Source organism: Aythya ferina (genome assembly GCF_964211825.1).
Source record: "Aythya ferina genome assembly, chromosome: 4".
In the NCBI taxonomy this organism is placed as follows: domain Eukaryota; kingdom Metazoa; phylum Chordata; class Aves; order Anseriformes; family Anatidae; genus Aythya; species Aythya ferina.
In genome coordinates, this window is record NC_140300.1 from 40,509,597 (window position 1) to 40,524,465 (window position 14,869).

The 14,869-nt window shown below is 51.0% G+C and overlaps 1 protein-coding gene across 9 annotated transcripts in view; it reads right to left on the bottom strand.

The window, feature by feature from the left end:
* Nucleotides 1-14,869, bottom strand: part of MAML3 (mastermind like transcriptional coactivator 3) — a 253,535-nt gene that overhangs the window by 184,408 nt on the left and 54,258 nt on the right. The window contains exon 1 of one of the 9 annotated variants that reach the window (XM_084517408.1): nt 7,428-8,920. The exons of 6 other annotated variants lie outside the window; for them this stretch is intronic. In XM_084517408.1, the coding sequence (XP_084373534.1) occupies nt 7,428-7,859 (432 nt within the window). In that variant the 5' untranslated portion in view covers nt 7,860-8,920. Of the gene's footprint in view, nt 1-1,151; nt 1,336-7,427; nt 8,921-14,869 lie in introns of those variants that run through there. 2 more of the 9 variants (XM_084517407.1, XM_084517414.1) reach the window with 2 other exon arrangements.

The following is a 14,869-nucleotide window of genomic DNA, read 5'->3' on the forward strand; positions in this document are numbered from 1 at the left end:
AAAAAAAAACAAAGCCAAATTCTCTAAGGGTAATTTTCAAAACTGCAGCAATCCAGACCTTGAATAATCTCATGCTAACAAGTTTGTAGGCTAAGAGTTATTTATGTCATCAAGGAATGAAGACAGATAGCACTGTAACCTCCACATGGCATCTCCGCTTTCACTGGAATGCAAAGATCACAAGCTCAGCCCAGAAACTTGCTGCAATGCAAGGACTCACAGACGATTTTGCACCATTACTCCCCATCCAGTGAAGGACTACACGCCAGAGCACTCCAGCTCCTTTGGAGCTCAGGGCGGCTGCCGTTCAGCCTACAGCCAAAGTATGAGTCCACTGAAATCTTCAAGGCTACTGCTTCGATGAGAACCAAAGCTATGTTGAACAAATAAAGATAACACTTGCCAAAAACATCATTAACAGTTGGTTGTTTAATGTTTGCAGCAGTTTTCCCTGTGCAGCCTCCCTTCTGCCCTGGAATGCAACCCAGAGCAATCACAACAACAGCCACCGGCTGCTGGGACCGAAATGAACAACAGCAAAAATCACATCTGAAATGTAACAATCTTTTTAGCAGTCCAAAGACAACTACTGCCAGCTAAGATATATTTTAAAGTCATTTTCTCAAATACTAGAGCATCTGTAACCACAATACTCTGCATAAACAGAAGTGATAGGAAACGCTACGATTTCTCTCTTGGCTAAGTGCTGCTCTATCCTGCTTAAGGAAATGCCTTAAACGATTGAAAAAAAAAAAAAAAAGCAAACACCTCCACTACTTCTCATAACTCTTCCACTCTCTCATCTGCCACAACCAACTCCCTTCCTCCCTCAGATTAAACACAATGAACAAGTGCTATAAGATCACCATGGATTAGGTACAACCCAAAGGAAAAAGAAAGGAAGCTGAAAATACAGGAAATGGATACGTAACTGTGGATCTTAAACTTATCATTCCAGTACATCCCCCTCCACCGCCAACACTGATCACAAGTCCTTCACTTTGTCATTTACAGCGTGGTGTAAAAGCCAGTCCATACGCACATGCACTGGTCTACATAAATATACATGTAGCTACGTGGGCACGGTGGCTGCTTGTTGTGCTAAGGCTCAGGGTCAGAGCCAAGCCAGGGACCAATTCTCTGTTCCTTACCTAGGCATGCAGCATCCCAGGGCTCCCTGAACAGGCTGGAGATCCTTCAGAAGCAGCACAAAGACATGGCAGGAAAGGTACCCCTGCGCAGAGGTATTTATGGCTGCTTGTCCGAATCCCCACGCCTGAGGAAAATGAAGCTGGAGTTGCCTTATTCAAGCCCCTGCACAGCACAAAGTTAAAGCAATGCAGGGAGGAGCCCCTAGTGTGAAGAAGGGAGGAGGGCACGAGGCAGAGCCCAGCAGCCCCACCTGCAACCAGTTAAAAATCAACTCCACCAGGCTTCAATTGCTGAGGACCTTGCAGGACAGAGCCCTATGCAAACACCTTACAAAAAGCAGCCCTGATAAAAAAAACATGGGAAAGAAAGCATGGGAACTGTTGGTCTTTCTGTTTATTAGCTTAGTTATTCTGAAAGTCATAACTTCAACCCTCTTTTGTGCTCCATGCATGCTGTGGTTGTGCAGGACTGACAAGCAAAGCAACCCATCATCCCCACTGCCAGCGGCCTGAACAGTCACAGACATCTACGGAAAACGCACGGAGACTACGGGTGGACGTGTCTCTTCCCTCAGGTCAACTAAACAATAAAGTATTCATATCTTCTTACCAATTACACTGTATGTGGTGGCAAACAAAATCGATGTGAAAGAGGGAAGTCTCGAAAGAAAGCAGCTCAGCCCCTTCCTGTAGGCAAAAGAAAAAAATCAGCCGCTGCTATCTCATTAGCCACTGCCAGTTTAAAAAGACAATTTCTCTCACCCCCTGTAAAAGTGGGTTTCCAGCATTCAGAAAGCAAACAACAGCAGACTACAAACACTGTGGAACCGAAGCACGTGAGGGGGAAGCAAAAGAGTGATCAAAATTAAATGGTTTTATGATTCACCATCTTAGACAAACTAGGAAAATAAATACTTCAGATTGCTAAGCCTCCCCAGTTCCCACTGCACGTCCAAGTATGTTCCTTATCTGAACAGCCTGCGAGATCCCTGACTGGAAAACTGATTGCAGGTTCAAAACTTCAGCCTGAGACTGTACTTCACATTTCAATGCAGAAAACAGTGTGCTTGAAGGATTCCAGTCAGCACTTCCTGGCTGTCAGACCTGTCCTTAAACCTCTGCTAATCCAAGCACATCTCTCCCATGAATTATACATACTGGAGTAATATGCAAGCAAATGGCATGTACACGCGAGTGTTTAAAGAAAAAATGAACTCTGACTTTTGCTGCTTCTCGCGGCCTTTCCTGTGCCAGTGCCTGAATTAAGGGACAGAAGAATCGTGTCCACCTACCCCGGCGTTACTCAGCTCAAATAAAAAAAAAGTATGGCAGCAGGTAAGCATGTTTCAGGTCACACGTCCAATACGTCTGTCCTGGGATAAGGGCGAAGTTTCACAACAGGATTAAGGTGTTGTAAGACTGTGCTGCCCATGGGAGGGACAGTCAAACAAACCATGGCTCTGACCCAGCTGAACACTAACCCAGAAGAAAAGGGAAAAAAAAAAATATTTCCATCCTCCCTACCCGCTCAGTAGATTGAGCCAGCTGACAGAGCTGGCAAAGGGAGGCGGCAAGAAAACGCGGCCACTGACAAGAGCATGAAAGATGAGACTTCCTCGGTGGCGGCAGCTCAGATTTACACCAGCTTAAGCCACTTGTGAAACCTTAAGCTATAGGTCAAGTTACCACAAATTTAGGTTAACCTACATGCGAGCGACCAATTGTCCCTACACAATCACGTGTTAATATTTTTGGCTCTGCGTTAGCAGAATGAGTTTTGGCCACCTTCCAGCCAGAGTCATTCTTCCTGAGCTTCACAACGCCTAAAACTTCACTCTGGGACTTGTAACACGTGCTGTTTGTCAGGCTGAAGCGTGGATTTCACTGGGGCTGGCTACAGTATGTCAAAACACAACTTTTCCTGCTCCGGCTCCGGCTCGTAATGACCCAGCCCCCTATCTTTTAGAGAGACACTTTCAGTCGGAGCACACGAAGGTCATGAGGGACTAGTAGTGCTTGAAGCGAAGAGTCTCTCCATTCCTTTCCATTTGCTAAGCTGGAATCTATTGTGCTGACGAGCTGCAAAAGGAGGTCAACGCAAGAACTCCTTGTCCTAGAGGACAGCGATCGCACGGGAGCATCAGGCATGAGTTGGTATGAAAAGGAGAAGAAAAATGGGAGAGGCTGTGGAATAAGAAAGATCCACCCTTAGAGGAAGAGCAAAATAAAAAGGGTTGCACGATGACTCCTTCCATGAGGCATATGAAAAATAAGAAGCACTGTTGGCCTGGGATTTAATTCTGGTATCATCCCAGTTTTGCATTAACTATTGACTTTACCCCAGCGCGAACAAGATCAGACACAGCTTACAAACTGAAGAAATGTTTCAGCCTATTTAGTCATCAGGCATGAGTAAGGACTGCAGCACTCGACCTCTTCTGGAAAATAAGAAGTGTCCAAAATACCATTTTTCCTTTTCATCCTTGCAATCCTAGAGAAATAGGCCTTTCCTACCACGTAACCGATAAACGCCTGAGTGAGTTACACCACGACACCACCTGAAGAAGAGCACCAGAGCTGTGCTCAGGTGTATGAAGGCACACGATAACTACAGCAAGGTGCACCATCAACACAGCAGGTGTACGCTTTAAAAAAACGCTTGCAAGACCGACGGCATTATTCAACAGTCCATATCTTGAATAAAATTAGCCGTGAGTCACTGAGGGAAACCAAGAAGTAATGCATGCCATTGGGGATACCTTTTCCAAGAAAAAGGAGAAAGGAAGGGGGAAACTACTTCCCTGTGCTGGAGTATTGCCAACGAGGAGGCGACACAGCCGGATTTCGGTAATTCTCAGTGTGCCATTCTGTCCCAAGGCAAAGCAGGCTGAAGGGACCGGCCTGCCCGTCTCCCTTCCCTCAGGTAGAGCAACGTGACCATTGACTTCCACGAGGCAGCGCGTTAGCCCAGGATGGGTAAAAAGCAGTATTGGAAAATACTGTGTTTGCCAGCCGTGTTTTCTCTAACTCTAAACTAATTCCGAATTGGCATAGTTACGCCTTGGCAGGGGAACAGAAAAGATGATCTAATAGGTCATTTGACTTCCGTCACTAATTTCTATGATCTAAATAACATTTTATGGTGTTTAAAACTCAGTTTCCTAAGGGCTAGTTTTAGGGTTAGGAATGGTCAGTTTGACAGTGGCTATCAAGCCCGTAGCGATGCTAAATAAGAAAAGAGTTGAAGAGCTTTTAAAATAGGAAAAATTATCTCCAGACCCTTTTTAAGTTACAGCAGAGCTGAGATGCAAATCAACGTGCATCGGAAGGTCAATGTGGTAATTACAGAAGTAGAGTTTCACTGGGCAAAAAAACAGCAAGAACACCCAATAAGAAGGGCAGCGTCGGGGATAAGACAGAGAGGCGATTTCACTTGGCAATATGTACATTATATACGCTATTATACACTAAATATTTATTATTTATATTATACAGACACACATATATCACCTCGGAACCATGCTCACACAATACCCGGGATGCAGAGCCAAAAAACTCCTGCACTTAAAGCAGGAACTGAGAGGGCAGATTAGCTCACAAAGAACCAAAGCACTGAAATAATGCGCTGATGTTTCCTGGAACCAGTCCGAAGATGAGCAGCAGAGTTTTGGATGGCCTGCAATTTTTCCCCACACTTCTTTTGAAAGCCTAGCTGGTACAGCATTCTAATAATCCAGCTCAAAAGCACGGAAAACAACTTTGGCTTTTGCCAGGTTGGACTGGAAAAAAAAAAGTCCTCCCAGCTATTTATAAACAATTTTAATTGTTGTGCACATCCCAATCGATGCCTGCATGGGAGCAAACTAGAGTTGAAACCCCCTGTTCTCCTCAAGTAGGATAGGCTGAATTAGCTATACATTGAGATACTCCAAAATTCAGCCAGTGAAAGCTCGCTCTGTATCAAGACCCAAATTCAGCGTAGCTCAGCACTTCGCGAAGTACAGGCGAGCCTATGCTCCTACGTGCCTTTTCAAAAAAAGGCTCCCATTGATAAGTGCCTGTCAGTTGACACGGAGTCCTAAACAGTGGAAACTGCACAATCCCTTTCATGAACTCAGGGAGCGAGGGTGCACCCCGTGGGGGTGGTGACAAGGAGCACTGTATGTGCCAGAGAGTTCCTACTCCGTCCAATGAAGAAAATCAGAGTGCGTGTCTTTCAACAACGATCACCTCCTACAGACACCTTTTACCCACTTTCTGGGAGGGTTTGCTGGGCACCTCGCTGCCCGGCCCCATGTCTCTGAATTTGGAGGGACACACACACACGCTCCGGTAATACTTTCCTTGGATTTTCCTTGCCCTCCTGATGAAAAAGCATTGCAGACGGTGTTTTCTCACTGCATTTGTTGTCGTGAGTCCTAACCGACTGCCTCCGCTCCAGAACGCGCGCTCTGATAATGGGAGGGAAGGATTTAACGCTGGTTTTGTGCGAGGAGTAACGTGCTAGCAGACCCATGGGATTGTGTCACTGTGAACCTCTCAGCTGGAGGTCACCAGAGAATAGAGAAAGGGAGAAAACCGCAACATATAGTTTAGTGTTTTCTCAAGCTGGAATAAAGTATTATATAAAGTTGAACTGTTTCAGTAAATGGAAATCACGATGCATTTAAACTATGAAACTTAGCAAACTCGTGCTTGCCAGAAGTGAGAACTTTGTTCGTACCATAAAAGTCCCACAGAGAATACCCTCCAGCTGCTTTGAAAGGAGCAGTTTCCCAGGTTTTAAGTACAACTTTCACGTGCCTAGGAAGCCACCCTCCTGTTCCCAGGTTGTAATCGACGCTCTACAGGTGAAACGGCGCAGATCACACTTCCAATTTTTGCTACAACGCTTCTTGCAAGCGGTCTTAGCAAGGCAGTGCTTGGTGGCAAAGGGTCCTTCCCGAGAAAGCGCCGGGGTTTCTGTTTAAGCTCGGAGTGCCGTGCACACGGAGCAGAGATAAATGGCGTGCGGGCTGCCAGCTCAGCCCCAGCCCCGCCGTTCCCGTTCCCGTGCGTCCCCTGCAGCCGGGCTTCCCCCACCGCGGAGCCCCCCTCTGCCCACTTTGCTCCCCCAACTTTGGCACCTTGCGCATCCCCCCCGGAGGCGAAGGGGAAGGGGAAAGGGAAGGGGGCAGCGACCGGCTCGGCTCGGCTCGGCCGGGGCCGCCCGGCTCTTCCCCGGGAGAGCCCCGGAGGAGGCGGAGGAGCCGCCAGGAAGGCGGCGAGATGTCAGGGAGGCTGCTCCGCTTCCTGCTGGCCGGGATGCTGGGGGGGATCAGGGGCGCACACACACACACACACACGCAGCGCCCAGCTTTTGTCTGCCGCCGGCCGGCCCCGTCCCCACCTCCCCGCCCGGGGCGGACAAAGCGGCCGGCAGCGAGCCGGGGATGAAGGGGACGGGACGGGGATGGGACGGGCTGGAAATGGGATGGGTTGGGATGGGATGGGATGGGACGGGATGGGACGGGCTGGGGAGGCCGCCCCCCGCCGCTCCGTCACGGTTCCCCCCGCGGGGGCCGGCGGCAGCTGCCGCCCTGCGGGACCCCCCCGCGCGGCAGGGGAGGGAGCGAGGGAGGGACGTGCGGGGCTTGGAAACCACACGCCTCCTCTCCTCTCCTCTCCTCCTCCTCCTCCTCCTCCCCGCCGGGCTCCGCCGCCCATTGTGCGCCCTGCAGACAGCGAGGCCCCGGCTGCCCCCTGCCCGGCAGAGAACGAGGTTGGGGGCGGCTCCGGGACCCCCCCTCCGCCGTGCCGAGCCGTGCCGAGCCGTGCCGCCGGCCGCGACCTGCTATAAATAAGGCCGGCGCTGGCTCCCCCTGCGCCGCCTTTGATTATTCATCATGGGAGCGGGCTGGGAGTGGGAAACTCCGCTTCCTACTCGCGGCTCCGCTCCGTGCGGCTCAGCCCCCGCCCCCTGCCCCCCCCAACCCCCCCGCCGCTCGCCGAGCTCCTTAAAACCCGAGCAAAGTTTAGGAAGCGGCTGAGCGCAGCCTGCTCTCGCTTGGGGCGCCGGCTGCCGGCCTCCCCCGGCGGCGGGGAGCCCCAAATCACGCACCCCGCGGCCCCGCTCCCCCCTCCACCAAAACAAATAAATATAAAAACACAACCAAAAGTTTGCTGGCTCCACGCAAGTTGCGCGAACGCCCCCCCCAAACACACACACACGCTCCGTGCCCGAGGCCGAGCCTGCCTCCCCTCCGGTGGGGGGCCCGGGCCGCCCCCTGCCCTTACCATGATCAGCGTGTGGTTCCTCTGCTCCGCCGCGGCGGGCTCGGCATCCTGCTGCTGCTTGCCCTGCTGCTGCTGCTGCTGCTGCTGCTTGGCGCCCGTCTTCTTGGCCCTCTGCTCCAGCGTCCTCTGGTAGAGGCTCACCGTGTCCCTGCGCTCCAGCTCCAGCTGCTCCGCCTGGGCTTGCTGGTACCTGCTCTCGCAGCTGACATGGTGCCGCCGGCAGCCCTCGATGCGCTGCCGCAGCCGCTCCACCACCGTGCTGTGCTTGGGGACGCCGCCGCCGGCAGCATTGTTCCCGGGGGCGGCGGCGGGCGGGCCGTGGGGGGCGCCGGCGACCCCGAGAGCGGCCCCGCCGAGCCCGCCGCCCAGGTTATTGTTGATGCAGATGCCCCCGCCGTTGGAGGCGGCGGCGGGGGCCGCGAAATCCCCCATCGCCTGCCCCGCGCGCACTATTTTGGAAGAAGTTTGGAGCCTGCCCCCGGCGCGCACGCAGCCTCCTGCGGGGTCCCGGCGGGATACTTTTCACGGGGCCGCCGGGGGGAGGAGGGGGCGCCGGCATGTAGCGGGCAAGCGGCGAGCCCCGGCGAGCGTCCCTCCGCGCCCCCAGCCGATCCCCCTCCAGGCTCTCCAAAACATCAAGCGGGGAGCGAGCGGCGGCGGGGGGGGGAGAGCAGGAGGAGGAGGAGGAGGAGGAGAGGAGGGAGGAGGAGGAGGAGGAGGGAGAGAGGGAGGGAGGAAGGCGGCGAGCGGAGGTGCCGGGAGGTTATCGCCGGCGGCGCGGCCACCCGCACGGCCAGCTGTGCTGCTGCTGCTGCTGCTGCTGCTCCTGGTGCTGCTGCTGCTGCTCCTGCCGCTGCTGCTGCTGCTGGTGCTGGGGCGGCCGCCCCCGGGCGCTACGGGGCCGCTGCCTGCCCCCCATCGCCCATCGCCGCGGGACCGCCTCCTGCCCCCGGACACCGCTCCGCCGCCGCCGGGGAGCGAGCCGCATGCACGCGCGCGGGGCCGCGGGCACGCGCGCCCCCCCCACCCCCGCTTCTCCGCCGGGCACGCGCCGCGCGCCCCCCCGGCATGGAGCGGAGCGGAGCGGGGCGGGGGGGGCCGGCAGCGGGGCTCCCCCGCCTAGAGAAAAGTTTTGGGGCCGCCGCCGCGCCGCGCCCGCTGCCCGGCCGGCCGCATGCCGGCGGGGGGGAGCCCGGCGAGCGGCCGCGGGGCCGGGGCCGGGGTCGGAGCCGGGGCCGGGGCCGGGGGGGGCAGCAGCAGCAGCGAGGCTCCGGGGCGCTGCCCCAGCGCCGAGCCCGCGCCGCTCCGCTCCGCTCTGCGCCCTGCTGCTGCTGCTGCTGCTCCTGCCGCCGCTCCTGCCACCATCACAATGATCGAGCGCCCTCCTCCTCCTCCTCCTCCTCCTCCCGCCGTGCCCGCGCAGCGCTAGCAGGACGGCGGCGGCTCCCCCGGGCCGGCAGACCCGGGGACGCGGTGCAAAACCCGGCGCGGAGCCGCCCGGCAGGAGCGGACGGCTCCCCCCGCACGGCTGCCCCCGCACGGCTCCCCGCACCCCGCCCGGAGGGCTCCCCCGGGGCCGGGGGCTGCTGCCCGCGGGGACGCCCCCCGGTCTCCCCCGGGGGGCAGGAAGCGGGGAGCACAGCGTGCGGGGCACCGCTCCGCAGCCGGCTTTGTCTGCTCCAGCCGCTGTCGCGATGGGGACGGCTGCTTGTCACCTCGTCCCCATCGCGACAGCGACGCGGAGCGAGAGCGGCGAGTGCGGGAGGCGGCGGGGAGAGCCGGGGGCTGTCTCGCTCGTTTTGATGGCAACGGAGCGCCGGCAGGCCAGCGCCTCGGCCGGCTGCGCTCAGGTTGAACTTCCAAGGAGTTTTTGGGCTCCTCCGCAGTGCCCCCTGCAGCCCGCAGCCCGCTGCAGCGCTGCTCCCAGCACAGCTCCCAGCGCACCGAAACGCGCCGCGCAGCCCCGGCACACGCAGGTGCACGCCGAAAGGCTGCCGGTGACCCCTGCGCTCCTCCTGCTGCTTGTAGGGGCTGCTCCCTGCGGCATGTCCCAGGCATTGTCTTGTTTCCCTTACGCCTAAGGCCAGCACCACTTCTCAGCCCGCACGGAGTAACACACCCTAAACTTCCAGCGCAGCGCTCGGGCAGCACGACACGCTGTTAAATGGCATACTGCATCGTTAGGGAATTAAATCCCAGCATATTCCGAATTTAGACTTTTTTTTTTTCTTGAAGTCTCTCATCTCCCTATTTTGCTTCCACCAGGGGATGATGATTCGAGCAACAGTGTGGTAGGAACCCCTGCTTAATGTTTGAAGCCTTGCAAACAGATGCAGCATCGGGTCGGTGAAAAACATCTGAATACGTTCTAAAAACGGTTGCTGCTGATCAAAAGATACGTTTGAACTGGCTGAGGTTGAAACAAAGCCGAGCAAACTTGAAGCCCTCTGTTTCCCCATTCATGTTAACAGCAGAAGTGGTGACACTGGCATTAGTCCATGGCACAACCTTGCAGAAGACAGGGCACTATCCCCATGTCCAAAGACATGAATTAGCACTTCATAAAAATGTCCATTTCCTGTGTCATTTTGCAGTTGTCATTCAGAATCCAGGAGCTACAAGTAACAATTTTCATCCAACAGGAGAGTTTTTTTTTAAAACCAAGTCCCGAATGGCAATTGTAAAGCAGCATAATAGAGATGAGATTTCACAGTTTGTTTTAGCGTCGCTTTTATTTTAAGGATACTTACACAAACAATTACCGGCTTCTGAAGAAACGGGGCCAAAAACTGCTATTTAGGGAACTATTTAAATTCAATTTTTGCAAAGGACAACGTTTCTGCTAAGCCAGCAAGTCTGAATAAATACAAGCTGAAAAAAGTCGTCAGGTTGTAGCTTGGACAAGGCAAGGAAGAGAGACTTCAGTGCTGTTCTGCTACCGCCTGTCGTCATCCAAACAGATGTTCCTCGCAGCCTTGACCAAACAACTCTGCAATCAGACACACGCACAGACTCACTCGTGATAGATGTGTGCACTTACATCTGTGACCATGGTCTTGTGAGCACTCACCTTGTTATGCAGCAGTTCACCTTGCACGTGGAAATATTTGCACTTGCTCTACGCTCTTTTCTTCCCGAGCATCAGCTTTAGGAAACGACCGTCACGACTGGAATTTCAAAGGAATCACACACATCGGAGTTCCAAGTGATATAAGATGAACTTGCTGATGCCAGCAGTTGAACACTAAATGCCTACCACTATCAGCTGACGGGACGCTAATTGCTGGTTACAGGAGATGATTGCTTGGTAAAGGATCTATTCAGTGAGTTACGAGTTTGAAAAATTATAAAGTGCAGGCCCGATCTGTGAAAAGATACGCAGTATGAAAATACAGCATACGTTCTCAAGATGATTATCATGACAGAGATCTGTCTAATTAGGAAGAATCTATTTTAATGCTAAGATATGAAAGAGCCCAGCTGGGAGAGGAATTTAGAGGAAGACACAGAAACATGACTGTTAAGCTGACAGCAAATGCAGCCTAAGCATGTTCCAGTGACAGCTTCTAAAAAAAAAAAAAAAATCATCTCAGCATTTAATCAATAGTGGCTTCAGAACAAGTACAGCCTTACAGATAATCTAGTTAGTCATATTAGTGGGAGGAGCTCCAGAAGTAATATAGAAAATAAGTCTTTGCAGAGCAACACACTGAAACCACTTCCCCTTTGTCAGCTGAGCTAGGGGTTATCCACTAGATGGGCAACACTTAAAATACCAGGAGGATAAACATGGATCCCACTGTATCAGGAATCAGAGATTTAATTCCTGGTGCTGCCACTCAGGTTGGAAGCTGCAGGTTTTGTGGCAGCAAGGTTCAAACCATCTCGGGCAGCAGATTAACCTTCTGAGTGGCCACCTGGGTAGAAAACTTTCTGAAAGCTCCGACTCTAATTAAACGGTTTATGTCTAAATCGATGCACGGCACGGTGACACGGGTGTCTGCTGGAAGCCTAACCCGGCGTCCACAGCTCAGCGTGTTCACTGAATGGAACTTGGAAAGCCAGCTGACAGACACCTCCTGGGTCTGGACGAAGCATCCTTACACAATAAAAAGGGTTTCAAAAGATTTCTGCTGAAGGTTCTCTTGGGTGCAGTGCTATGTAAGTGAGCAAATCAGGTGTACTTCAGAGTTACTCCCATAAGCTACTGAAGTGCATGTTGCTTAATACACCTGTAGTCAAAAGAGAATAACTCTGTCCTCTCCAGAGCAGTTAAAAGAAAAGCCACATCGTGGCGGGCTGATTCAAAACACAACAAAACCAAACACAACACAGCCTCCACGAATGCGCCTGTGAAATCCAGCTACGGCATAGCAGCATGGCTAAAATTCTCATGACAGCTGGGGTGGCCACAAGCTACGGTCGTCAGAAGATCCAGAGCTGCAGGAATTCTCCAAGAGATGAACCACGTCTGGAGCAAAAGAAGTCGCTCTAAATAGTTAAGGGAAAAGTCACCGAGGTTGAAAAGGAACAGAAGGGCAAAACAGTGAAGGGGGGAAGGGGAAGCAACAAAGAAAATCAGAAAGCCAGTAAAAATTGCAGAAGTCAGAACTCTAAGACAGACTGCAGGAAGTGGAACGAACACTGTGTGTAAATACAAAAAAAAAAATATACACAAAACACCCTGAAAACTATGTGCCTGCCAGCCTATAAGATTCAAGTTGTAGAACAGGGGGAATCCAAGTCAGAATTTTTACAAAGTCTTTCAAGCTGTAAGCAAAAGCGAAAGCTCCAGTTCAGCAAGGTATTACAGCAGGACAGACACATGGATTGAGACGCACACGTACTCCACTGAATCTGGGCTGAAACATGGGGAAAGGACCTGACCTGCACGCTCCTTCCCTCCTGTTATGATTACAGATAGGTCACAAGACTGTAAAAACAGTACGTTTGTGATTAAACACCTATATTTTGCTTAAAGGAAGCTTCTTACTTCAATTCTCTTCTGTTTTGCATCATGGGCCACTCTTGCAAGGGAAGTACAAGAAAAATTCTAGAAGTTGGCACTTGGCAAGATTTGTTCCCCAAGCACCTCAGTATCTAACCCTTTGCAGCAGGGGCTATGCCTGTGTAGTGTTGCCCCAGCTTTTGGGGAACCTAGTATTCGATTACCCAGCGATAGTGTAACACATGACTACGTGATTATAAATACGCATGCAAAATTCAGCAAACCAACTTGCATTGTGACTCATTCCACATATGTTATCACCAGCTATATAAACAAATTTACATACTCAAGCAAGTTTCCAGGACACCAGTAAGAAAAAGCCAAGACATAAACAAGTAGATGTCTCCTCCAGCCAGGGGAGGAACAACCCATCATGGCAAAGCTTTTGCAGGTGCTCTAAGAGTAGAAAACTCTGAATGAGGTTCCAGACTGTAAATGCCTCTACGTCCAGAAAGGTATTCAGTGCTAACAGACCTTCCCCAAGCTTTGAGAAGGCAGAGCTTAACTGTAAATTTTTCTCTTTGATAAACCTCACTGGTTTGGTAGCTATAGGCTCAGCAGACAGCCTCACGCAAAATAAAAGAGAATTTTCCTCTCAACCTTCTAGCCCAAGTTCAAAAACTACTTTGGCCTTTATATTGATGGTAATAGTCCTACAAAGAATACAAACTATAGGTCTGTGCTTAAGGCACGTGAACAGAAATATCAAGCGTTGTGTTCTGTTTGTTCGTTATTCGTGCACAGAGGGCAGCCCACAGGCTTTCACTCGTCTTTAACAGCAGAGCTAAATAAGTATATACAAAATGTTGAGGGCCAGTCCATCCCTTCTGCACCTATTTCTCACCCAGCCTCTGGGCAGCTACCCTGCATACAATCCATACAGAAATTCGCAACTCTTGTTAAAGTTATTGTCAAGAGAGAGAAATACTTGACATTCCTCCCCATGCCAATGTGCTGGCTGCTATTGCCATTGTTTCACTGCAACTGCTAGAGTTTACAATCTACAAATATACATGATTTTTAATATTTTTAAATGTCTCTGATGCAAGAGATGCGGCCGCAGGGTGCTATGTAACATTTTGGACCACTTCAGATGGCTCCCCAGACAGCGGAACAGCTAGAGTTTGCAGTCTACAAATATACGTGGCACGCATAAAATATTGTATTAAAAGTACATCACTGAGGTTGCAGTTTTGCAGTCAATGAGCTTAAAACCACCAAAATCAAAGCGCTTGTGCAATCTTTATTTGGCTTCCTTGTGTAATCCACAGTATGATGAAGTTTTCAAATACACCCCTACCAACTATTTTTCCACAGGATGTTTGCTTCATTCTGTACACAGAATTGTCAGCGCTCACCAGCAAACAGCTATTTAATGCATTTTTTTCCCTTTTTGTTCTGCATATGACCTCATGTCTATTTACTAATACAACCCCCTGTTAGCAGACATTCATTTCCTCGGAATGACCACCACTACTGCTCCTGAGTGCTTCACATATCGATAAACTGATTTTCACAATTTACTGCAAGTGAGAGGACAGGACTCTTAATCATATTAGACACTGGAAACTGAAACATAGAAATCAAGCTTAAATCGTTTGCTAAAATGCCTAATTTGAGCTGATTTTTTTAAGAGACTTAAAGTATGCTGTGTATTATAAGAACAGCCCACATCGACTTCAGTTGGATTTGTAGGTGCCTAGCATTTCTGTTGGTCAAAACCTCCTTCTCAAGTCAGGTACCTAGAAGATGAGGAACAGAGTAAGTGATCACCCGCAGGAAGGAGAGTTTAAGTGAACTGAGCAGCATCGCGTAAGACAGTTCAAACATTCCATCTCAAACTCACAAGTTCAGTACATTTATTGGCAAAACCAGAAATCAAGGCCTTACAGGGGAAAAAAAAAATACATGTTGTTTTTCAGTAATCTTTTAAAAGTCTTCTTGTCCCACTCTTTCTGCAGACACACCTTTCAAGCAGCCTTTTCTGAAGTTAAGTCAAAACATGCTGTGTTTAGAAAGCACTGCTCAGAGAAAGTTTCCCTGAAGCTAGAAAAATGCTAAAGAGGCCAGACATTAAAATAACCTGAAAATCCCTAAAAGCATACAGAAGGGATCCCCATTCACACTCGGTCATATTAACCAGAGTACAATAAACCAGTAACTACTAGCTACGTTGAAAACCAAGCCTGCGTCCAGGCTATTTCCAGAGCCACCAAAGTCACTAGACAACATTCATCAGAAGTCTAGGACGCCTCCCATCTTAGCTCAGGCTTGCAGTTAACTAATGGTTTACAGCAAACAACAGCTGATTAGATTCCAGTTAGACTGGAGAAAAATCCCTCTCATAGTATGAATAGTGAGACTTTAAATAGATGGCTTATGGAGGCTGTTGAGTCTCCATCATTGAAAGCTGCAGGAGCATGGTAGACAAATT